The following is a 24755-nucleotide window of genomic DNA, read 5'->3' as shown; positions in this document are numbered from 1 at the left end:
ACTTGGGCAGCTAGAACATCAAGGAAACGGACATACCACTAGCTGTCTTGTGTGGGCCCTTCCACCACACTGAAGGCAGATGTCTGCTTCTTGGTGATAAGGAATCTTAGGCTTAGAATGACAACTGGTGTTACCTGGAAGCTAGATATATGCATGTGCATTTATATATCTGAAGTTCATTCCCCATCCACGATTGGGTTGCAGAGGGGCAGAGTTTCTGCTGAAGCTCTACTCCTCCAACTGGTGGATTGACCATTTGATGGAGCTGTGTGTGTTGCAATGCTGTGATATGTAGAATGGTGGCAATACACATTTTATGGTGAGCTGTACTGCTCACCACGCTGCTTACAAGGAGTATCATGCTTAGGTTGGCTTGTAAAACCTCTCAGGTCAAGTTGACTCCAAAACAGAACATTGGAATGGAGTCACTTAGTGACAGATTTGGGAACTGGATGCCTGATGCAATACTTCAGGGCACTGTTGATGATTGACCAAGCAGCCTGGCTCACTAATGGGACCTGAAGAGGTAGACCAGTCACTAGGGGCTGTAATTGTTCCCATTTGGCTACAGATAACTCTATAAAGCCAATGCCTCAAGAAAAGTGATCCAAATTACAGCCGGAAAGATTAATAGTGCTCTGTTGCTAATAAGCTGTGCATTTTGCACATATTTGCAGGTCCCTGTGCTTTGAATCTCATCAATCTGCACCTAAATGCTCTGTACTTATGGCCCAATGGGAAGACTGTGTATTCCACATTAGACAATCCTGTGTGGATTTTGCAGCAGTTTACTATGGTGATGAGTTGCCACAATGTCAGAAATCCAACCAACCAAAAAAAAAACTGAACAAGCATTTTACTTAAAAATATTTGGAATGGAGGTCCAGTGATATCATGGTTAAGAAGTAGCAGATCCTTAGTGCAATAATTAGTTTAAAATGAACTGTGCAAAGTCCAATTTTCCTTGAACAGAGAAATCAAATCAAACAGTTCTCCCCCAACCCAGTCATTACACCTAAATGTGTTGATTCCTTAGGCTTCTACGGTACTCATATGGATCCAAAAAGCAAATAGCATAAAAGTGGAAGTTTCCCTGACTTTGTTTTAAATTTGTATTCTGCGAGATTGCCATCCATGCTGCCCCCTTCAAATCACTTACGCTGCTAAATCTGACTTCCTTATCCAAGCGTAGGCCTACTTTTCCTGGGTCTGCAACTCTGCTGTGGGATAAGGAAGCCAGGTTAAGCAATGTAACAGCTGGAAGTTGGCTCATGGATGTCGATCGTCTGGAATCTAAATTAAAACAAGGTCAGCTTAAAGCAGCTAATAGTTTACTTTGTAACTGATCTGCACTGGGCAATAAAGTGAAAAGGAATAATTGCGACTGTTAACAGAAGAAATAGACCTCTGTATCCAAAATCGATCTTGGATAAGTAAACTTGAAAGCTTTTTATTTAGAAAGTTACTGTCTACATGAAATTCTGCAGTGATAGTACGCTTTATGCCAATCAGGAAAAAATGGTGCTGCCCCATTCAAATCAAACAATAGACCTAGTAGATGCTTTACAATGCATTAATGAACTAACTAGTAATAATTTATAGTAGACGTCCTGTATCAGTACAAATCATTGCTAGCATAATTCTTTCAGACTTCAACAAAATTCACGTCGAAGTATAAGCAGCCTGCCCAACCATTTCTTTCCAGTGCTACAGAGTCTGGTCCAACCACAGTAGGGACTTTCAATGTTCCAGGGTACAGATGCTATAGGAAAGATAGAGCAGGAGGTAAGAGAGGAGGGGGAGTTGCGTTCTTGATTAGGGAGAACATCACGGCAGTAGTGAGAGGGGATATATCCGAGGGTTCGCCCACTGAGTCTATATGGGTAGAACTGAAAAATAAGAAGGGAGAGATCACTTTGATCGGATTGTACTACAGACCCCCAAATAGTCAACGGGAAATTGAGGAGCAAATATGTAAGGAGATTACAGACAGCTGCAAGAAAAATAGGGTGGTAATAGTAGGGGACTTTAACTTTCCCAACATTGACTGGGACAGCCATAGCATTAGGGGCTTGGATGGAGAGAAATTTGTTGAGTGTATTCAGGAGGAATTTCTCATTCAGTATGTGGATGGCCCGACTAGAGAGGGGGCAAAACTTGACCTCCTCTTGGGAAATAAGGAAGGGCAGGTGACAGAAGTGTTAGTGAGGGATCACTTTGGGACCAGTGATCATAATTCCATTAGTTTCAAGATAGCTATGGAGAAGGATAGGTCTGGCCCAAAAGTTAAAATTCTAAATTGGGGAAAGGCCAATTTTGATGGTATTAGACAGGAACTTTCAGAAGTTGATTGGGAGAGTCTGTTGGCAGGCAAAGGGACGTCTGGTAAGTGGGAGGCTTTCAAAAGTGTGTTAACCAGGGTTCAGGGTAAGCACATTCCTTATAAAGTGAAGGGCAAGGCTGGTAGAAGTAGGGAACCTTGGATGACTCGGGAGATTGAGGCACTAGTCAAAAAGAAGAAGGAGGCATATGACATGCATAGGCAGCTGGGATCAAGTGGATCCCTTGAAGAGTATAGAGATTGCCGGAGTAGAGTTAAGAGAGAAATCAGGAGGGCAAAAAGGGGATATGAGATTGCTTTGGCAGATCAGGCAAAGGTGAATCCAAAGAGCTTCTACAAATACATAAAGGGCAAAAGGGTAACTAGGGAGAGAGTAGGGCCTCTTAAGGATCAACAAGGTCATCTATGTGCGGAACCACAAGAGATGGGTGAGATCCTGAATGAATATTTCACATCGGTATTTACGGTTGAGAAAGGCATGGATGTTAGGGAACTTGGGGAAATAAATAGTGATGTCTTGAGGAGTGTACATATTACAGAGAGGGAGGTGCTGGAAGTCTTAACGCGCATCAAGGTAGATAAATCTCCGGGACCTGATGAAATGTATCCCAGGACGTTATGGGAGGTTAGGGAGGAAATTGCGGGTCCCCTAGCAGAGATATTTGAATCATCCACCGCTACAGGTGAGGTGCCTGAAGATTGGAGGGTAGCAAATGTTGTGCCTTTGTTTAAGAAGGGCGGCAGGGAAAAGCCTGGGAACTACAGACCAGTGAGCCTGACATCTGTAGTGGGTAAGTTGTTAGAGGGTATTCTGAGGGACAGGATCTACAGGCATTTGGAGAGGCAGGGACTGATTAGGAACAGTCAGCATGGTTTTGTGAGAGGAAAATCATGTCTCATGAATTTGATTGAGTTTTTTGAAGGGGTAACCAAGAAGATAGATGAGGGCTGTGCAGTAGACGTGGTCTACATGGACTTCAGCAAAGCATTTGACAAGGTACCGCAAGGTAGGTTGTTACATAAGGTTAAATCTCATGGGATCCAAGGTGAGGTAGCCAATTGGATACAAAATTGGCTTGACGACAGAAGACAGAGGGTGGTTGTAGAGGGTTGTTTTTCAAACTGGATGCCTGTGTCCAGCGGTGTGCCTCAGGGATCGGTGCTGGGTCCGCTGTTATTTGTTATTTATATTAATGATTTGGATGAGAATTTAGGAGGCATGGTTAGTAAGTTTGCAGATGACACCAAGATTGGTGGCATTGTGGACAGTGAAGAAGGTTATCTAGGATTGCAACGGGATCTTGATAAATTGGGCCAGTGGGCCGATGAATGGCAGATGGAGTTTAATTTAGATAAATGTGAGGTGCTGCATTTTGGTAGATCGAATCGGGCCAGGACCTACTCCGTTAATGGTAGGGCGTTGGGGAGAGTTATAGAACAAAGAGATCTGGGAGTACAGATTCATAGCTCCTTGAAAGTGGAGTCACAGGTGGATAGGGTGGTGAAGAAGGCATTCAGCATGCTTGGTTTCATTGGTCAGAACATTGAATGCAGGAGTTGGGATGTCTTGTTGAAGTTGTACAGGGCATTGGTGAGGCCACACTTGGAGTACTGTGTACAGTTCTGGTCACCCTATTATAGAAAGGATATTATTAAACTAGAAAGAGTGCAGAAAAGATTTACGAGGATGCTACCGGGACTTGATGGTTTGACTTACAGGGAGAGGTTAGACAGACTGGGACTTTTTTCCCTGGAGAGTAGGAGGTTAAGGGGAGATCTTATAGAAGTCTATAAAATAATGAGGGGCATAGATAAGGTCGATAGTCAAAATCTTTTCCCAAAGGTAGGGGAGTCTATAACGAGGGGGCACAGATTTAAGGTGAGAGGGGAGAGATACAAAAGGGTCCAGAGGGGCAATTTTTTCACTCAAAGGGTGGTGAGTGTCTGGAACGAGCTGCCAGAGGCAGTAGTAGAGGCGGGTACAATTTTGTCTTTTAAAAAGCATTTGGACAGTTACATGGGTAAGATGGGTATCGAGGGATATGGGCCAAGTGCAGGCAATTGGGACTAGCTTAGTGGTATAAACTGGGCGACATGGACATGTTGGGCCGAAGGGCCTGTTTCCATGTTGTAACTTCTATGATAATGACTGAGGGGCCCCGCACTCAACCTACAGCCAAAGATGTTATCTTGAATCAAACAAAATTTAACTTTAGTTTATAAAACACAAATTATTTGGCAGTTCCTCAATAAATATGAGTGAGCCAAAACAAGCAACAGTTCTCAACAACCTCTACAATCCTTTTACATGCTTGTAAGAAATCCTATTCAACAGTATTATGAAACCTACCTTAAATCTCAAATTGGTGTTTGCTGGAAGTCAAGACATTTACTACTTACAAAATAAACTGCAAAAAAAGCAAGACCTAGGGAACAAAATACAGACTGATCCATCAGCAACAGCTCATGAACCTCACTAGTGGAAATTTGCTGGCAGTTATAATATACAGTAGTTAAACTGAAAAAAGCCTTATTTTTGTCAGTCAGTATTACATTCAAATACTGTATGTTGATTTCATAAATTGTCAAACTTACAGTTAAAAGTAAATTGAAAGTGTATAAGACTGTTAGCCACTCACCTGCTAAAGGAGGAATTTTTTTTTTTAAAAAGAGTATTTAATGTTCTTGACACAAGCTTTAAAAGGAGCATTCAATCCTGGTTGTATAAACAACAGAGACTGAACTTACCAGTTTTTTCAATGCATTAAAGCAAATTGCATACAAAAAAAAATTATATAAACAGACAAACTTAAAGTTAGAGAAGCATTGGTGCTCGCTGGTGACCTAGTGCTTAAGCACATTGCCTGGTCTGATCTTGGTGATACAGGCAGGGAAGATCTCCGATTCAATTGCTGGTTTGTGCTGATTTAGCTGATCTTGTTCAGGATAGCGGTAGAATAATTAGTCTTGAAATATCCTGACCTATCAGGGCGTTCTCTTGATCATTTATCGAGCGACCCCTACCAAATGTTGATAGTCAGGTACAACTGTGATACCATCCTCCCAACACTCTTGAATAGTCTTCTGACAGTCGCTGTCTAGGCTTACACTTGAAGAATGGCCACGAGGAAGTTACCAACACCAATAGAACCTCACTCCAACATGAGCCATTGCTTTCAGAAGAGGGAAGAATATTGGAGTTGGTGTGATAGGGAGGGCAGGGCAGGGAGAACTTCCCCTAAATATTGATTGGAGCAGGGTGGATTGATTAAGTAGGCAGATCAAGAGTGGAGGCAATTCAATCTCAGACAGGCAAATCTCAGTGGTTTGATTTTGGGCAGAAACACCAAATGAAAATAGAAAATACTTTAAGTTTATTTAATCCGTTGGAAAGATACTTTAAGTGATGTAAAGAATATTTCAAATTGTTTAAAGGACATTTTGTGATAGAGAAAATGTTGTAAATGCATTTAGATCAGGCCCTTAGTTATGGAAGAAACGGAATATGAAATTAGAACAATTAGATTGCTTCTGATAGCAATGGCAAACGGTATACAGGGGTCAGAGCAGAGGAGTTCAAACATTATTGTGACTATTACTAATCAAGGAAATGAATGGCAGGTGTGGACTTCAAGACTACAGGATCTGTGTATGTGAAAGGTTAACAGATGATACATGCCTGGTTCTGTATTGGACTCAACAGAAGAAACAGCTGAGCACAGGGACCAGCTGACAGAGGGGTGTAAAGAGATAGTAAGGAAATAACCAAAGAGAAAGAAGCCAACAGAGGAGGCAGGAATTGGGTTATAGTAAGGAAAAGCAGATGATTAATGCAAGAAATAAGTGTCAAATAGGTTTCAAACACTAGATAACATGATGGGTGTTACTCGGAATGAAGATTTGTAAATCCAGAATACTCCTTGAAACTAAACCAGGAAAGTAAGACAAGACGACATAAATTTAAATTAGTGAAAAATACATATTTTTTTGAAAAGATATCAGGAAGAACTTCTGTACTCCAAGAGTGGTAAATGTTTGGAATAATTATTTACAAATCCCTCCATTTCTGCTTCCACCTACTGTGGCAACCACCCCGTCCATTTGCTTCAGTCTTGTGATTCTGGCCTCTGCAAGTATGTCCTTGCCCCACTTCATGATTGATGACCGAGCCTTCAGCCACTGTGAACCTACTTTCTGGAACACGCTCCCTAAATGCTTTCCCCTTGCTATCTGTTGCTAATCTAGAAAAGATCCTCAAAACCTACATTTTTGGTCACCCTCTCTAACTTATTGCCTCAGTGAAGTGTCTTGGAAGATTTATTACATTAAACAGACTATTTAACACTATTATTGTTGTTGTAATCTACCAGGCAGATAGTACAGTCAAAAATATTAAGGATGTTCAAAATGCAGCTGGATGCTATAATGAAGTTATACAGCATTATAACAGTGATTGGTTAAATGGTCTTTTCTTGTCATCTTATTTTAACAGTTTGACATTAAAGTCCATCTCAGCATATCCCAAAGTGCTACAGGGTTCATTAAACAATCCTTTGCCTAAATGAGTGTGACACCATGTAAACTTCTGCCTGTCCCCAGTGCTGTCTTCAATATGGTAATTGTAAACAATTTTACAACACCAAGTTATAGTCCAGCAATTTTATTTTAAATTCACAAGCTTTCGGAGGCTACCTCCTTCCTCAGGTGAACGATGTGGAAATGTCTTCAATATGGTAGTCAGAGTACCTCCATCTCCATGGAAAAAAATACCATTAAAGCCTAAACAATTGCTACACTGAGACTGCCACCAACCAATTTTTAACATCCACTTTCAAATGTCTAGAAGTCTAGGTTGTAATCAGGATGGAATGCTCTTTTAATTGGTTTGTGATTCTGGGAGTGGAGCCTGCGGCAGCATGCGTGGGAGAGACGTGTCATTGCATTGACCTTTCCATTATATGGCAATGGCTGATTTTTCATAAACAAGATTGCTAGAGGTAACATGGCCGACCTCCAGCAGCAGCAGCAGGAGACCCAGGAGCTGGCCTCCAAGCGGGTGGACATCCAGAACAAGCGCTTCTACCTGGACGTGAAGCAGAACGCCAAGGGCCGCTTCATCAAGATCGCCGAGGTGGGCGCAGGCGGCAACAAGAGCCAGCTGACCCTCTCCATGGAGGTGGCGGTCGAGTTCCGCGACTACCTCGGGGATTTCATCGAGCACTACGCGCAGCTGGGCCTCTCTGACTCGGACGCCGGCCTGAGCTCCGACGAGCCCGGCCGTGCGCTGAAGAGCGAGTTCCTGGTGCGGGAGAACCGCAAGTACTACATAGACCTGAAGGAGAACAAGTGAGGTCGCTTCCTGCGCATCCGCCAGACCTTAAATCGAGGCCCCGGCTTGGGGGGGGGGGACGCAAGGCCAGACCATCGCCCTGCCGGCCCAAGGGCTCATCGAGTTCAGGGACGCGCTGGCGAAGCTGATCGACGACTACGGCTTGGACGACGAGCCGTGCGGCCAGTCTGAGTTGCCCGAGGGCACGTCCATCACCGTGGACAGAAAGCGCTTCTTCTTTGACGTGGGCTCCAACAAGTACGGCGTGTTCATGCGAGTGAGTGAGGTGAAGCCCTCTAACAGGAACTCCATCACCATCCCCTATAAAGCCTGGTCCAAGTTCGGCAGCACCTTCAGCAAGTACGCAGAGGAGATGAAAGAGATCCAGGACAAACATCGGGACAAGAAGGAAAACGCAGGAACTAAGTGTCACAAAACATATTTGAAAGTTCTTTATCTGAATGCACGTAGCATTCGTAACAAAATGGACGAGTTAACGGCACAAATAACTACGTATGGGTATGATCTTGTGGCCATTACAGAAACATGGCTGCAGGGTGACAACGACTGGGAATTAAATACGCCAGGGTATTTAACAATCAGGAAGGACAGGCAGGAGGGAAGGGAAGGTGGGTTGGCTATGCTAATAAAGGAAGGAATCACTGTAATAGAGAAATTATATTGGGACAAAGGATCAGGATAATGAAACAGTTTGGGTAGAGATAAGGAATAATAAGGGGAAAAAAACGCTAGTGGGCGTAGTATATAGGCCTCCTAATAGTTGCAACTCTGCTGGAAGAAGTATTAATCAGGAAATAGTTGGGGCATGTAATAAGGGAACAGCTATAATTATGGGGGATTTTAACTATCATATTAACTGGACAAATCAAATTGGGCAGGGCAGCCTTGAGGAAGAGTTTATTGAGTGTATTAGGGATGGATTTCTTGAGCAGTATGTCACTGATCCTACAAGGGGGCAGGCAACCTTGGACCTGGTCCTGTGTAATGAGCCAGGATTAATTAATAATGTCCTAGTTAAGGATCCCCTTGGAATGAGTGACCATAACATGGTTACATTCCATATCCAATTAGAGGGTGAGAAGGTTGGTTCTCAAACAAGCGTACTGAGCTTGAATAAAGGAGACTATGATGGTATGAGAGCGGAATTGATTAAAGTGGACTGGGAAAATAGATTAAAGGGTAAGACGGTACATGAGCAGTGGTGTTCATTCAAGGAGTTATTTTACAACTTTCAAAAAATATATATTCCACTGAGGAAAAAAGGGTGTAAAAGAAATGACAGCCATCCGTGGCTAAGTAAAGAAATTAAGGATAGTATCCGACTAAAAACAAGGACATATATGGTAGCCAAACTTAGTGGGAGGATAGAAGATTGGGAAGTCTTCAAAAGACAGCAAAAAGGAACTAAAGGATTGATTAAGAAAGGGAAGATAGATTATGAAAATAAATTAGCAAAAAATATAAAAACAGATAGCAAGAGTTTCTATCGTTATATAAAAAGAAAAAGGGTGGCTAAGGCAAACGTAGGTCCCTTAGAGGATGAGACCGGGAAATTAATGGTGGGAAACATGGAGATGGCAAAAATGCTGAACAAGTATTTTGTTTCAGTCTTTACGGTAGAGGACACTAAGAATATCCCAACACTGGACAAACAGGGGGCTCTGGGGGGGGGGGGGGGGGGGGGAGGAGCTTAATACGATTAAAATCACTAAGGAATTGGTACTTTGCAAATTAATGGGACTCAAGGCGGATAAATCCCCTGGACCTGATGGCTTACATCCTAGGGTCTTGAGGGAAGTGGCAGTGGGGATTGTGGATGCTTTGGTAATAATTTTCCAAAATTCTCTGGACTCGGCAAAGGTCCCGGCAGAATGGAAAACTGCTAATGTAACACCCTTATTTAAAAAGGGTAGTAGACAGAAGGCTGGAAATTATAGACCAGTTAGCCTAACATCTGTGGTGGGTAAAATTTTGGAGTCTATTATTAAGGAGACAGTAGCAGAACATTTGGACAAACATAATTTAATAGGACAAAGTCAGCATGGCTTTACGAAGGGGAAGTCATGTCTGACAAATTTGCTTGAGTTCTTTGAGGACATAACGTACAGGGTGGATAAAGGGGAACCAGTGGACGTAGTGTATTTAGACTTCCAGAAGGCATGCGACAAGGTGCCACATAAAAGATTATTGCTCAAGATAAAGAATCACTGGATTGGGGGTAATATTCTGGCATGGGTGGAGGATTGGTTATCTAACAGGAAGCAGAGAGTTGGGATAAATGGTTCATTCTCGGACTGGCAACCAGTGGCCAGTGGTGTTCCGCAGGGGTCGGTGCTGGGTCCCTAACTCTTTATGATCTATATTAACGATTTGGAGGAGGGGACTGAGTGCAACATATCGAAGTTTGCAGATGATACAAAGATGGGAGGGAAAGTAGAGAGTGAGGAGGACATAAAAAACCTGCAGGGGGATATCGACAGGCTGGGTGAGTGGGCGGAGATTTGGCAGATGAAATACAATATTGAAAAATGTGAGGTTATGCACTTTTGCAGGAAAAACCAGAAAGCAAGTTATTTTCTTGATGGCAAGAGACTGGAAAGTACTGCAGTACAAAGGGATCTGGGGGTCCTCGTGCAAGAAAATCAAAAAGTGCAGCAGGTGATCAAGAAGGCCAACGGAATGTTGGCGTTTATTGCTAGGGGGATAGAATATAAAAACAGGGAGGTATTGCTGCAGTTATATAAGGTATTGGTGAGACCGCACCTGGAATACTGCATACAATTTTGGTCTCCATACTTAAGAAAAGACATACTTGCTCTCGAGGCAGTACAAAGAAGGTTCACTCGGTTAATCCCGGGGATGAGGGGGCGGACATATGAGGAGAGGTTGAGTAGATTGGGACTCTACGCATTGGGAGTTCAGAAGAATGAGAGGCGATCTTATTGAAACATATAAGATTGTGAAGGGGCTTGATCGGGTGGATGCGGTGAGGATGTTCCCAAGGTTGGGTGAAACTAGAACTAGGGGGCATAATCTTAGAATAAGGGGCTGCTCCTTCAAAACTGAGATGAGGGGAAACTTCTTCACTCAGAGGGTGGTAGGTCTGTGGAATTTACTGCCCCAGGAAGCTGTGGAAGCTACATCATTGAATAAATTCAAAGCAGAAATGGACAGTTTCCTAGAAGTGAAGGGAATTAGGGGTTACGGGGAGCGGGCAGGAAAGTGGGCATGAATTTAGATTTGAGGTTGGGATCAGATCAGCCATGATCTTGTTGAATGGGGCCGATTGACCTATTCCTGCTCCTATTTCTTATGTGATCTCATGCAGCATAACACAGATTAACAGAAAGTAAACTAAATTGATTTATGCAAGATATTATATTGTGAATTCCATACAAGTGTATTAACAGAAGTTTATTTTTTTGCCGCCACTAGATTCCACAATGAAATATAAATGAAGTTATATAATTATGGGTGGTGGAGAGAGAGAAAGAACAGGATGCTGTTATGAGTTTATTTCCTCAGTTCAGTAGTTCCCCCCCCCCAAAAAAAAGTCCCACCAGCATTTTTCCACTAGATTGCTTTTCAAGACTCTCCTGCCCTACCTCTCCCTCTCCAACTTGGTCTCCTTCCTTAATTTCCTCGTCCCCGTTTAGTGCTTTCTCTCGATCCTCCCTGTTCCGTGGCCATACAGAAACTGAACCCTGGCATCCAGATGGCTGTCCCACGACTGCTTCGCCTGACCTTACGCAGGTATTACCACACATAGCTCTGTGCCTCTGCAATATTATTAAAAACAGTTTTAAAAACTGCAATTTTAAAATTTAATACCACAGCTATGTATGGTATAAAAAGGACACATGACAGGGAACAGTAATTTTAGCACAGTAAACCACCCTACATGCCAAAGCTTATGACTCATCATCATGCTTGATACTACTCTGTTTGTTTCCCATTAAATCACTGCTGTTTACATGTATCCCATGCTGCCCTAAAATAAATGTGTATGGATTTTGAACAGCACTATATAAATATGGACATTTCTGTACAAGTGAATTTTGGTGAATGAAATTCCCCAATATTAAAAGTACTATAGTTTTCCAGTCTTCCTGATAAAACCAAAATCTGAGGCCCCAAAGCTGGATGGCCTACTTACTCTGTTCCAGGAATACATCGCTTACTAATTTGCAGATGATACAAAAATTGGCTGCGTGGTTGATAGTGAGGAGGAAAGCTGTAGACTGCAGGAAGATATCAATGGACTGGTCAGGTGGGCAGAAAATTGGCAAATGGAATTCAATCCAGAGAAGTGTGAGGTAATGCATTTGGGGAGGGCAAACAAGGCAAGGGAGAACACAATAAATGGGAGGGTACTGAGAGGTGTAGAGGAACAAAGGGACCTTGGAGTGCATGTCTACAGATCCCTGAAGGTAGCAGGACAGGTAGTTAAGATGGTTAAAAAGGCATACGGGATACTTTCCTTTATTAGCCGAGGCATAGAATATAAGAGCAGGGAGGTTATGCTAGAATTGTATAAAACATTGGTTAGGCCACAGCTTGAGTACTGCGTACAGTTCTGGTCACCACATTACAGGAAAGATGTGACTGCACTAGAGAGGGTACACAGGAGATTTACAAGGATGTTGCCAGGGCTAGAGAATTTTAGTTATGAGAAAAGATTGGATAGGCTGGGGTTGTTTTCTTTGGAACAATAAGGAGGCTGAGGGGAGATTTTATTGAGGTATATAAAATTTATGATGGGACTAGATAGAGTGGATAGGGAGAACCTATTTCCATTAGCAGAGGGGTCAGTGACCAGGGGCATAGATTCAAAGTATTTGGTAGAAGGATTAGAGGTGAGCTGAGGAGAATTTTTTTTCACCCAGAGGGTGGTGGGTGTTTGGAACTCACTGCCTGAAAGGGCAGTAGAGGCAGAAACCTTCAACTCATTTAAAAAGTACCTGAACATGCACTTTGAAGTGCTGTAACCTACAGGGCTACGGACCAAGTGCTGGAAAGTGGGATTAAACTGAATAGCTCTTTTTCGGCTGGCATGGACGCGATGGGCCGAATAGTCTCCTTCTGTGCTGTAACTTTCTATGATTCCATCTCGCCTTTCAGTTGGTGTCTCTCCTTCAACTGTGTGACCTTTTTTCTAAGTCTGTCTCCCACTTTGCTCCCTTTCACTAGATCTATGCCTCCCAATTCATACCTCTATTTTTCCATTGTTCTTTCTCTGCAGTTTGTTCTGCCTCCCAAGATTTATTCACTTGCTCATTCTTGTAACTAGTTTTATTTGTTCAATTTCTGATGGTGCTATTAAAATGAGTACTTCAATCCTAGAGGCCAGTAAAACTGTAAGTTTAAACTTTCAAGCTAAAATCTGTGTTTTCCATTTTCATTCTTTCTTGCAAAGTACGTGCATCAAGATATAATGGGAAAAGTTTAGAGATTCCCCGATATTTAAAATGTTAAACATTTTATACTGGATAGAAATTCCCATGTTTTCCCCAATGCTAAAATATTCCAATACATTAGGAGGTTATGCTGCATGGTATCAGATGTTGTACAACTAAATCCTCTTATTTACAATATAGCTGGAGGATAGACCAAAAGGTTGTATATAATCAGATTATGACAGCTATACCAGAACCTACTGCACAAGAACCTGGTAACAATCGGTTTACATACTCAGTTCTTCAGAATTCCAGTATATTTGATTACCTCAACCAAATCAACATGTTCTACAGATTTAATGATTCAAAGCCAGTAACACAACTACAAACTATTTCTCCCCCCCACCCCACCCCCCGTTTCTTTGCATTATGTAACATCTGCGTCCAACCAGCTCCAAGGCCTCTGCCATTGCAGCTCTAAGCCAGCTGCAAGGTGACATGCAAGAACAACCAGGATTGGTTACCCCTCAAGTTCTCCTTTCTCCCATAGGAAGATGACTGATTTATAATTAGCCCCATTTCCTTCACCAGCACAGCCCAGATTGGGAACTCAGCAGAATGGGGAAACTGAACTAGTGTCCCACTCCTCCACGGCGTTAATACCAGTGCTCCAACACACTGCCACGCAGCATGGCACAAACGCTTCATTAAACATTAAAGTTTTCTAGTTTCATGCCTACCAACGATAGATTTTTCCCCATAGAAAGTTACCATACTATATGCAAAATTCAAAATATTTTAAATCATATCAGCTGCTTGGCATTCCTTATGAGGGCATCAATATCAGCTTTAAATCAGTGTACTGCTGCAATTTAGAATAGAACTTACCCCCGTTTAGCAACATATTCTTTCAAGATAAAAACGGCTAGCTGCTCTCCATCATCAACAGCCCAACCTGTGCTACTCTCTACATTAAAAAAGTATAGCTGGACTCACCAATCGCTTGTGAATAAATGCACCCAGCGTGGTGCTGAGCCATAGACTCGGTCCCCAGTCTGGGCTGAATTACTTAATTGGAATTGGCTATGGTTGAATAGCTTGCTCCGCTCTACATCTGGGCTTCCCCATGAAGAATGGCCATTTGATTGAGGTATAGGTATTGCACCCTAATGATGGATACCGCAGCTTAAGTGGCCACCATCAGGAGAGGGGAGAAAAAGGAGCAAGAAAAGGGGGCAAAAAAAGTACAGTGGAGGTTATGGAACTGGATTTTACCAATTTTTTTTGCCAACTCCAATTGATTGCTACCAATGAATAACATGACTTAATGTGGTATCATCACACCACATGATTTGAACTGTACCACCATAACTACCTTAGAGGAACAGCAAACTTTATTATATTGATCATATGGGAAAACAACTATCCTTGAAGCTAGATTCAGAAATATTCAAATTTAGAAGCTGTTCTATCCTACAGATTGGTTATCTGGAAGAAAACAGTCAGACTAAAATATACCTGAAGGCAAGTCTACAGCAGGCAGACCAAAGCAGTCACTCTTACTTAGATGTAAATCTGTCCAATGCTATTTTCATTCAGGAAGGAAATTTAAAACAAAAATGCTCTTCCCAATAGTACAGAAAATTTATTCTGTGAGTAGCTTATCCATACAGGCCAAGAAGGGTTGATCCCTGGCATTTGCTGAGTTTGTTGCTCTCAGCCAGGGATAGGTCTTAGTGGCCTTGAGTTTTTGGGTGGGGGAAGGAGTGGAATGGAAATACCACCTAGGGTTCCCCCTCTTGATATTTATCTGGTGAATCCTACTGTAAGTGATCATGTATACAATGGACAGGGAGAGGAACCTCAACCACTGTGACATTCGCTGCAGACGATTAGCCTGCAAAGTTGGTGTCAAGGCTCACTCCACAATTTAGATTTGATCAGTAAATTCTAAGAAATGTTCTGATGTGTTCCCAATCAAGACAGAGTCACTGATGGTTTATGTAGGTCAGTTTCGAAGCTTTTATGAAGTTGAGCAATGAACTAGGTTTTTTATTAAAATGATGGAAAAATGGAACCATAACTTGCATTCTAGCAATTCCTTTCCTTAAAAGCAGCCTTGCCTGGGCTGGATTAGTGGCAATTTCCTAAAAACAAAATATTATAGCACTAAAAAAACATTTCCATAACACAACAGTGCATCTGGGTAGTCTAAAGCAAGTCCTGCATCACTTGTATTTTATACAACATTTCACTTCTGTGAAGAAGGCAGATTACACTAACACCTCTGTATTCATGTTCAACTTTTTGTAATATTCTGCTTTTTTGGCATGGTAGCCAGCATCACATGGGAAAAACAAAACTGAAGGCTTATATACTTTTAGTAATAGGATCAACACTTACCATCTTTCTCAGTTTCTTCTGCAGACAGATATCATGCACGACATGAATGTTCCAACGTACCTGTGTAAGAAGCATAAACGCATTGTCTGCTCGGAGGTTCTTCTTCAAGAACTCCACACAGTGTGCTTCAAGGGCAGGTACTGCATACTTTTTAGCAGTGTACAGTGTAGTCATAACAGTCTCTGGTCCAATCTGGACTTCGTCAGAATAGAGGAATCTGGAGAGAAAAATAAAATACGTCAACGATCCCTTTTCTGGAACTTAAAATGTACACAAACACAATCTGGTGCACAACATAAATTTAGTTCAGTCTTTAAAAATGGATAATGGATTTTGTAAATGTAAATGCACAAAATTCAACTGGAGTAAATTCACATTGCTGGTTTCTTATAGTGCCGGTTATGCTTCAATTCATAAGTAAACATATGATAGTTTACAGTTTGTTACACATTTAAAATTCAGGGTTGCCTCTTTTTGCCAAATTCAAAACCAGAGTTTGACAGAATCTCTATCTGCAGCTTATTTAAGGATGTGTTTTCAAAAGGCTGCTAGGATTGTATAAAATACAGCAAATTTAAAGTCTGTTATTCACAGACTGCACCACCATAGAATGTCCCAGGATTAGGAGCAGATTCATTATATCCTGGAAAACAATGCAATGTGTGAACATCGGGCAAGGACATGATCAACTTTGGGTGTGATACTCCCTACTGTTACACAGCTTACCGACAATCGTTACATAAGCCGGAATATAAAGAATGGCATTTAGGTGGAGTATGCATGGCTTTTCAATAGTAGATGGAGCATCAGCCAAAACTGACAATATCTTCATCCCATGTCCACACAGTTTCTAGAAAGGTACTGTACAGTAATCAGAAGCAGGAACCCTTAGCAAAATTTTCCCCTCCCTGGTCCAGGACCACTGAGGCCAACTGTAGTATTGCCATTGCTGCCCCATGCAAGATCTACTAATTCAGCACATACCAGGGATTGAACCTAGATCTTTCCTGTCTGCTCAACTCAACACTCAATACATTTACGCACTAAGTCATCAATGGGAACGATCAGCTTTTTCTGAAGCAAATTCGTACATTATCAAAGACTCGGATTAGATTTTGAGGATGCAAGAGCCCTGTTACCCTGAACTCTGGGTTAGTGGAAGTGCCAAAGCCATAACCCAGGACAACAAGCAATCCTAATAATTCACACATAGAAAATATCCCCTCTCTAACTCATTCCTTGCTAGTGTGTTGTGTGCGGTTCCAAAGAACACATTGTTCATGGCCATCTAGTTAAGAGAAACCATGCAATGACACAATTCCCAAAGATCCAACTGTTGATGACTCCCCCATCTATAGATAAACCATAACACACTATTATAAACAAGCTTTTATATGGTTTCCATTGTCAGTTATAGGATAGTGCATTATAATTCTTTAAAAAATAAGCATCAAGTGCAGTAGCTGCCTCTGGCATCCTTTGTAAATACTGATAACTCTGACATTTAGTGATGTAATTAAGTTCTACAGTATAGCTATTCTAAGTATTTCATGCTAAAGTAAGTTATTATGGAATATATTTGGTCTATCAACTTGTCGCTTCTAAACTGTCCAACATTTTCGTAAAAAGTATATACATTTCTTCAGTTTTCAGGCCAAATTCAAATCCTTGCAACCATTTTATCTAATTTCAGCAGCCAAACTGTGGAAGGATACACTGGGATGATCCAAGTCTGGGGGGTGGGAAGTTCCCTTGGAGCTTGTCCATTTGTTCCCTTCTATTTATCATCACTGGGTCAGTATGGTTGGTTTTGTGCCCTCCCCTCCCCAAAATGTGTTAAAGCCTGTTAATCCAGATACATTTATTTCAACAAAGTGGGTTCAGAAGGAGACAACAGTCTTCCATTTAATAAAGAAAGGCACATTTCCAGGGAAAAGATAGCAATACACATTAAGTATTTTTTTAAAACTAGGGTTCACCACCCAATAAAAAAAGAACTTCCACTTATATAGCATACTTCACAATTTCAAGATGTCCCAAAACACGTTACTGCCAATGAAGTACTTTTGAAGTGTAGTCAATGGTGTAATGTAGGGAAATATTCAATCACTATGGTACACAGTGAAGAGCAAATAACCCCTGCACTGCAAAGCATATAGAATCATTAATAAGATTGCAACAACACTGGCAGAATGAAGAGAGCACATTCGCTGAACCTTATCCACAACCACCAGGTACACTTTAGAAAACCGCTAGGTCTTTTTAGGTTCATCTCCACATTCATGAGCTCCAATGGGCAGTGATGGCTGTAACCCTAGACACAAAAAAGGCCTTAGGGAAGGTGGAATAATCCTACATCCACTTAATGTGTTGAGGTCTTTGCCTTTGTTGATCAAAGGCTCGGTATGGACTTTATAATTTACGCTCCAGCTCTGTGTTACTCGGCTACACCATCTCTGAATCCTGCAGTCTGGAAAAAATGCATAACACATTTGCTTAGGCTCCCTCTAGTTTTTTTCTGCCTTAGGAGCCACTGGCAGACTATCAGAGGTTGTGACTGTGTCTGGGAGCCAAAAACATTCTTGATGATCATGAAATATATAGAACATTATTTTCTTACAAGATCTTGTTAAAGACGCCACCAAACTGTTGAAGCGATGAATGAGCTCAGCAGCCTCTCTGGGCATACAATTAACAGGAGTAAATCTGAACTATCTGCAGGTACAATACCTGATACTGCGCCTTGTGCTTTTTGCATGGCTTTTGGATAGGCTGTGTATGTAGGAATAAAAGTCATGGCTGAAGTATCAGAGGTGGTGAAAATTGAATTTCTTAAGATCTACCAACAGTGCCCTGTATACACCTTTATCCTGTTTCAGGTCTTCAGGTGCAACAGTGCTCTGGAAATCATCCTTAGAAATGTACTTGCTGCATTTTTCCACCACATGGTAGTGCAGGATTTTTAAAAAATGCATGCAAATTTGACCTTCGGGGCTGGTAGATAGTAGGAAAGTCTCAAAAGGATTCCTGTAAACCTTCTCTACAGTAACCTTTCATAAATACATTAAATAAAACAGCAAAAATCTGACAGGCCAATCATATAATTTCACTTCACACCTGTTGTTTGATCCCTGCTAGATCATCTGTATTTTTTTTTAAAAGTTAAACTGAATTCTTCAACGACCTCCTTCACCTTTAGGGGCACAAAATCCCTTCCTGCAGCTAAATCAAAACACGAAAAGCATCATGAAAATAGTACAGATGATCAGAATTTGAAGAACCTAATTGGTAATCCTGGCAGAACTGCCACTTCACTGTGGGAAACTGAATTGAAAATAGTATGCTCCAACTAGTTGGTGGTATCAATAATTTAATCCCTAATAATCTGTCACATAAAAATTGCTGCTGTATTGACACAGAGAGGCTAGATAAGTGGTTGGGCTGGCTGAAGAGAGATGGGTGCATTAAATTGACATTAAAACAAAATCACAACTCTCCTTTAAGACAGTTTCCTGATTTGATTGTTTAATTTTTTTGTCATTTTGCACAAAGAGGCCACTTAACTAAATTCTAACAAACACAGCACCCCACAATTGGAAACCTCGGACAGTTACTGTCCAGTTTTAACATGATGAGAAATCAATAGATGGCTCACCAGCTTGAGAATACACTACTGAATTTACACCCCACCATCTTTTAAATAATCTTTCCAAATCCCAAAATTAATGTTCGATTTATGTGTTAATTTCATTGAACTAAACGCAGATATTCAGCAACTCTGTCCTGGTCTTAAACCGGCCAATACCAGTTCTGCACTTTCGTCCAAGACCAAAACCAACTTGGAGTTTAGGTGTGGAGTGGCCAAAATCACTGCTCCCTGAATTTACTGTCAATATCTCTTATGAATTAGCTGCATAGACGAAGAGCATGCAGAATGTCCCTGACAAATCAGTCACCACACATGCGCAACATAATTTTGTCATGACATTACCAATTAGTGGCACCACAATGCATAAAGTGTATATGGAACAGGGCCATTTATGTGATAAAATCAAGAGGGTGTATCTCGATCGTGGTGCAGTGCTTTTACTAGGTACAGTTCGACTAGAGTGGGAGGCCAGGGAAAATAGGTCTTCCTGGACGCGGTCTAACAAAACCCAACAATTTTAGTTTCATCTAACCCTGGCTAAGGGAGAACTGGGCCATGGGAGCCAGCAGGTGAAGAACTAAATAAAACATAAAATCATTAACAGAATGGCTAGATGAAAAATTTTGGGTATGATGAAGTGCACCAAGACAAAGATTGGTAAAAATACCAAATCGATCATATCTTATGATTACTGGCCTGCTACTAAAAAATAGTTGGTTTCTGTTTTGTATACTGTTAATTTTAAGCCTTATCAAATATTTTATTTGGAAACCAGGACAGTTACTTTCCAGCTTTAACATGATGAGAAATTAAAAGATGGTTCACCAGCTTGAAAATACACTACTGAATTTATGCTCCACCACATTTTAAATAATCTTTCCAAATCCCAAAATGGATGTTCAATTTGTATGTTAATTTCACTGAACCAAACGCAAATATTCAGCAACTCTGTCCTGGTCTTAAATTGGCCAAGACCAGTTTCACACTTTCGTCTGAGGCCAAAACCAACTCAGAGTTTAGGTCTCTAAAATATCAGGCACGTTTACTCATGTATTCCACAGACCTAAAAAGTTACCTTATGTCTTGATGAGTAAATGCACCATGTGGTAATGAGCTATACAGAACAGGAAAATACCAGGTTTAATTACTGCTCTGTGCTGATTTCAGTCAGAACAGTAAATGAAGCACAACCTACAGTTCTTGTTCCTAGACTGCTTTTTAGCAGTGGTCAGTGAATAATAACTGTACGGACACTGGTTGAGGACAAAATCAGATTCTGTGTGAAGTCCTCTGTGACAAGCATCCTGCTAATACTCACTCCCTATCTAGGCACACACTTGAAATCAGGAACTGAAAGGTTGATACTGCCAAATGAATTGTATCCTAGCATGTGTCACCATCTTCAGGACAAGAGGAGGGAAAATTGTGGTTGGCAAGGGAAGCCACTTGTACTACTAAGCAGGATTTTATTTCTCCTTACCTTCACCACTGCTGGACAGGGACCAGCTGATGAAACATGGCTGAGAAGTTAGTGAAAATGTTACAACATCCAGAAGCACTATGAACACACTTATGCTTTTGTACCATTTTTTCTTCTATTTTTTTTTAAAAACATTTTCTAGTTAAATTTCTACAGTTGTACACTCTGCAGCAGCTAAGAGAAAAGGCCCAGGAGGGTAGAAAAGACAGAATGGAAACCCACATAATGAGGGGGCTTCCCCGTCAGCCTAGCAGGTAAAGAGTAACATCCTATGTAATATTAAGCCATACAGAAGGTCCTTGGTCCACAGTTGGAGTGCTACAACTGTCATAAGAAACAGGAGCAGGAGTAGGCCTTAAGGTCCCTCAAGCCTGCTCTGCTATTCAATAAGATCACAGCTGATCAACTCCAATCGAGGGATATCCCCATATCCCTCGATTCCCTTAGTGTCTAGAAATCTATTGATCTCAGTCTTGAATATACTCAATGACTGAGCATCCACAGCCTTCTGGGGTAGAGGCACCAAAGATTCACAACCCTCTCAGTGAAGAAATTTCTCCTCATCTCTATCCTAAATGGCCGACCTCTGATCTTGAGAATATGACCCCTAGTTCTGGACTCTCCAGCAATGGGAAATAGCCTCTCAGCATCTCCCCTGTCAAGCCCTCTCAGAATTTTATACGTTTCAATGAAATCACCTCTCATTCTTCTGAACTCCAGAGAACATAGGCCCACTTTACTCAATCTCTCACACGACAACCCTCTCATCCGAGGAATCAATCTAGGGTGTCAGTTCCTTATTTGCATCTAGTGACCTCCCCCCCAGTTAGAAAGTGTGTATCAACATTCGGTAAGAAAGTGTGTCTGTATCAACTGTGATGACACCCATAGTTGAACAGCCAACCAACACACATTGCCTAGGCGCAAACAAAAATGACTCTTTGATACAGATAAATACACACATCACAATTAATTATGCCATCCTGGTGTCACAGATAGCAGTTATTTTAAGCAGACTTTTGAAAGGCTGGCATTGAAGGAACAGTGGTAAGAAAGAGCACCATACGAATGACAACTAGTAGAAAACTTCAATTTGCAGAGACAGTGCCAGCTATATTGTCTCAAACTGTGCATCAATGCACAATTTCTTACTAATTTAAGATGCATATCAACACTGGCCATCACATCAAGGTGGCCTTTTACGAGATACAAAACACTAATCCAGTATAAGTTTAGCAGAGTTATGATGTGCATTTTGTATCTACATAGTGTTTTTAAAAGAACATTGTACCTACACAAAGCATGCATCCTAACTAGTCATAAAATACACTGCTGTCTCCAGAATCTCAAAACGGAGGGAACCTGCTAGCAAGTCTAGAGTTTCAATCCTACACAATGATGCAACAGTGTAAAAGAACTGGGTGGGGCAATAAACAGAGTAGAAATCTGGGCCCTCTTTAAAAAAAAACAGTATGTTGGTGACACCCTTGCTAAAATCAAAAGTATAAAACAAACATTGTGATTTTTTTTAAAACAGAAATCCAATTTCTAAAAATAATCTACAGATTGATGAGGTATGACAGCTTTAAGCTGCTCTGCAGTGAATTAGCCATCTTGCCGTCGTCCTTCCTGCGTAATAAGCATTCAAAAAAAAAAGAGATGTCTCCGTCTGCACCGTCAAATAAAAAAAAATGTTCAACCCCACACAAGTGAAGCATTATCCACCACAAAACATCTAATCACCGACAAAACAAAAACCCTAGATGTGTGCAATCCAATTTATGTACCTTAAAAAGGGCAAGTCTGCCTTAAACATTCCCCATTTACTCAGGAGATCATCATCACTGCTGCAACCTTCTGCCGACTGTATGAATGAAGCCCTCAGGATGCAAAAAAAAAAGCCGGCCTCCCGCCACCCCCCACACACGTACAGAAAGGGCGTGATTCACTTCAACAAAAAGCTTATTTGCAGAGTTTCTAGCCGCGTCGCTGTTGAATTTAACAAGCTGCAAATGCAATATCGAGTTGGGCAGTAATTAAAATATCCTTCACATTGCTTCGAGTGAAGGGGAGATAAAAAGATAACATTTAATTTTGAATCCTGTTTTTTAAGTTTCTGTCCGAAAGGCTGCAACTGCCCCATCAAGGTCTTTAGGAAAAATAAATAAAAGCAGAGGACAGATCTGCTCTTCATTTTCTTCCCATCCTTTACTCAACAATTGGCCGCAAACCCCCCCCCCCACCCCCCAAAAAAAACCTTCCTCCCGGTAGCCGGGACTACCAGAGCGCGGCGATAGGCCTGGACTCGGGAGTATGATTATTTTATATATAAATCGCCCAGCAGGAGCTTTATTTTCCCTCCCCCTCTCCCTCTCCCTCTCAACCCGCCCGCCTCATCCCATCCGCCGGCCGGAGGCCTCACTCACTTGAGCAGGGCGAGGAAGGCGGCCGGCTCCACGTCGGGCAGCTCGATCTCGGTGGAGGTGGTGGCCATGCCCCCGTTGAACATGGCGTCGAAGACGGCGCTGCCGACGGCCAGCACGAAGCGGTGAGCGGGGATGCGCTGCGTCCCCATCCCCTTGCCCACCAGGAAGTGCACGTCGCTCAGGATCTCGTTGTTGAACAGGAAGGCGAAGCGCTCCTTCACCGTCGTCTTCGTGGCCTGCCAGTTGTACATGGGCTCCCGGTAAATCACCACCGCCGCCGCTGCTGCTGCAGCAGCTGCAGCCCCCGGCCCGGCCCCTGATATCGAGGGAGGTGGGGATGAGCCGGTGCCCAGGGTCGGGCTGCCCGAGCCGCCGCCATTAGGAATGTTGACTCTGTTGCAGGCGCTGAGGTTGCTCCCTCCCGCCGCCATCTTGAAGTGGCATCTGTTTACAAACAGCAGGCTGAACAGCATGGCCCTCCTTAAAGGGAGATAAGAGGCAGGGGTAATCTTAACTCCCACTTACACAGGACAACTCCACCCAATAGTCTTTTATCTAACAAGGGAAAAAAAAATATTATGAGCCAATATGGACCTTATTTGTTTTTTGTATATACCTACATGATAGTAAAATGACCCAGTATCTTCAGCCCCCATGGATACTAGCAACAACATCATTATTTACGTTTATAAGTTTCTTATGGTTTAGTTCTTTATTAGTTGTGCCCCCTCTAAAAATGAGGCACTTTTTGTTTGATGACACTGGAACAACCCAGTATCTCCTTATTGGTTTGTTTAGAAAAGATATGCTGAAATTCTAACTTGCTCAGAAGTGGTCAATTTGATTCCATTCTTAAGTATCGTTCTGGTTTGGAGTCTGACTCTTTTGTGATCCTTTGGATCTTTAGGCGTTTCCCAGAACATAGGAGTCCATATCTGAGCTTTGGCAACCATGTGAATAATTATCATCGTTGGGCAAAATGGTGTACATGCCAATGAGTTACCATCAAAACTGCATTTAAGAAAAGATTACTTGAGATATGTTGTATCCAACTGCAGTCACTATGAAAATATGTAGAAGTATTAGAAATTACCATGAAGGACAGTAAAGGAAGTTCCACATTTTAAATCATTAAGCTATAAAGAAGGAGGGAACAATGAAAGCTGTGAATACTGTCCAGCTGATGCCTTCTTTTCACAGGGAAGGTGATGGAATTGTTGCCTGTTGCAAACACAGCATCTATCACTTGCGTGATACAGGTGGGCACTACAGACTGCTGGATGTACCACACGTCTCTGGAGTGGCTTGGAAGCATGCAGTAACATAAAAACTCATACTGCAGTAATCTTCACTTCTACAGGAAGAGCTGTCCCAGCTCCAGGTGTTGTCTGCAGGTCATCCTGCAGCAGATGGCACAATTGTGTGACAGCCCCAGTCCTATGAAGCAGCTGCAGTAAAGACAGGTCTTTTCTGACATGTCTGGATACATCTGGAAGGATCCTGGGGTAGTGACAGGTGCAGGCAGAAAGCCTGGGTGAATTTGGACCTTTATTTGGGAGCCACTCATGAATTCCCCTTACTCATCTGAGCACGAGAACAGGAGTAGGCCATTCAACCCCTTGAGCCTATTACACCATTCAATTAGATCATAGCTGATTTGTACCTCAACATTTGCACACCGTAGCTCAATATCTCTTCATATCCTTACCT

General features: G+C 41.9%; 1 protein-coding gene and 1 pseudogene across 3 annotated transcripts in view; one reads left to right on the top strand and one right to left on the bottom strand.

Annotated features, from left to right (window-relative positions):
• LOC137299526 (BTB/POZ domain-containing protein 2) overlaps nt 1–23503 on the bottom strand; it is a 36396-nt gene extending 12893 nt beyond the window's left edge. Inside the window, exons 1-3 of one of the 3 annotated variants that reach the window (XM_067968329.1) lie at nt 23046–23503; nt 15551–15707; nt 11297–11470 (exon numbers count right to left, since the gene is read on the bottom strand). In XM_067968329.1, the coding sequence (XP_067824430.1) occupies nt 11297–11470; nt 15551–15707; nt 23046–23476 (762 nt within the window). In that variant the 5' untranslated portion in view covers nt 23477–23503. Of the gene's footprint in view, nt 1–11296; nt 11471–15490; nt 15708–23045 lie in introns of all 3 variants that reach the window. The other 2 variants (XM_067968330.1, XM_067968331.1) reach the window with 2 other exon arrangements.
• On the top strand, nt 7344–11149 carry LOC137299745 (transcriptional activator protein Pur-alpha-like; annotated as a pseudogene).
• Nucleotides 23504–24755: the final 1252 nt, after the last annotated feature.

Source organism: Heptranchias perlo, chromosome 29 (assembly GCF_035084215.1).
Source record: "Heptranchias perlo isolate sHepPer1 chromosome 29, sHepPer1.hap1, whole genome shotgun sequence".
Taxonomy (NCBI): Eukaryota; Metazoa; Chordata; class Chondrichthyes; order Hexanchiformes; family Hexanchidae; genus Heptranchias; species Heptranchias perlo.
Note: the sequence above shows the minus strand (reverse complement) of the source record. Positions and strands in the feature narration are given on the sequence as shown.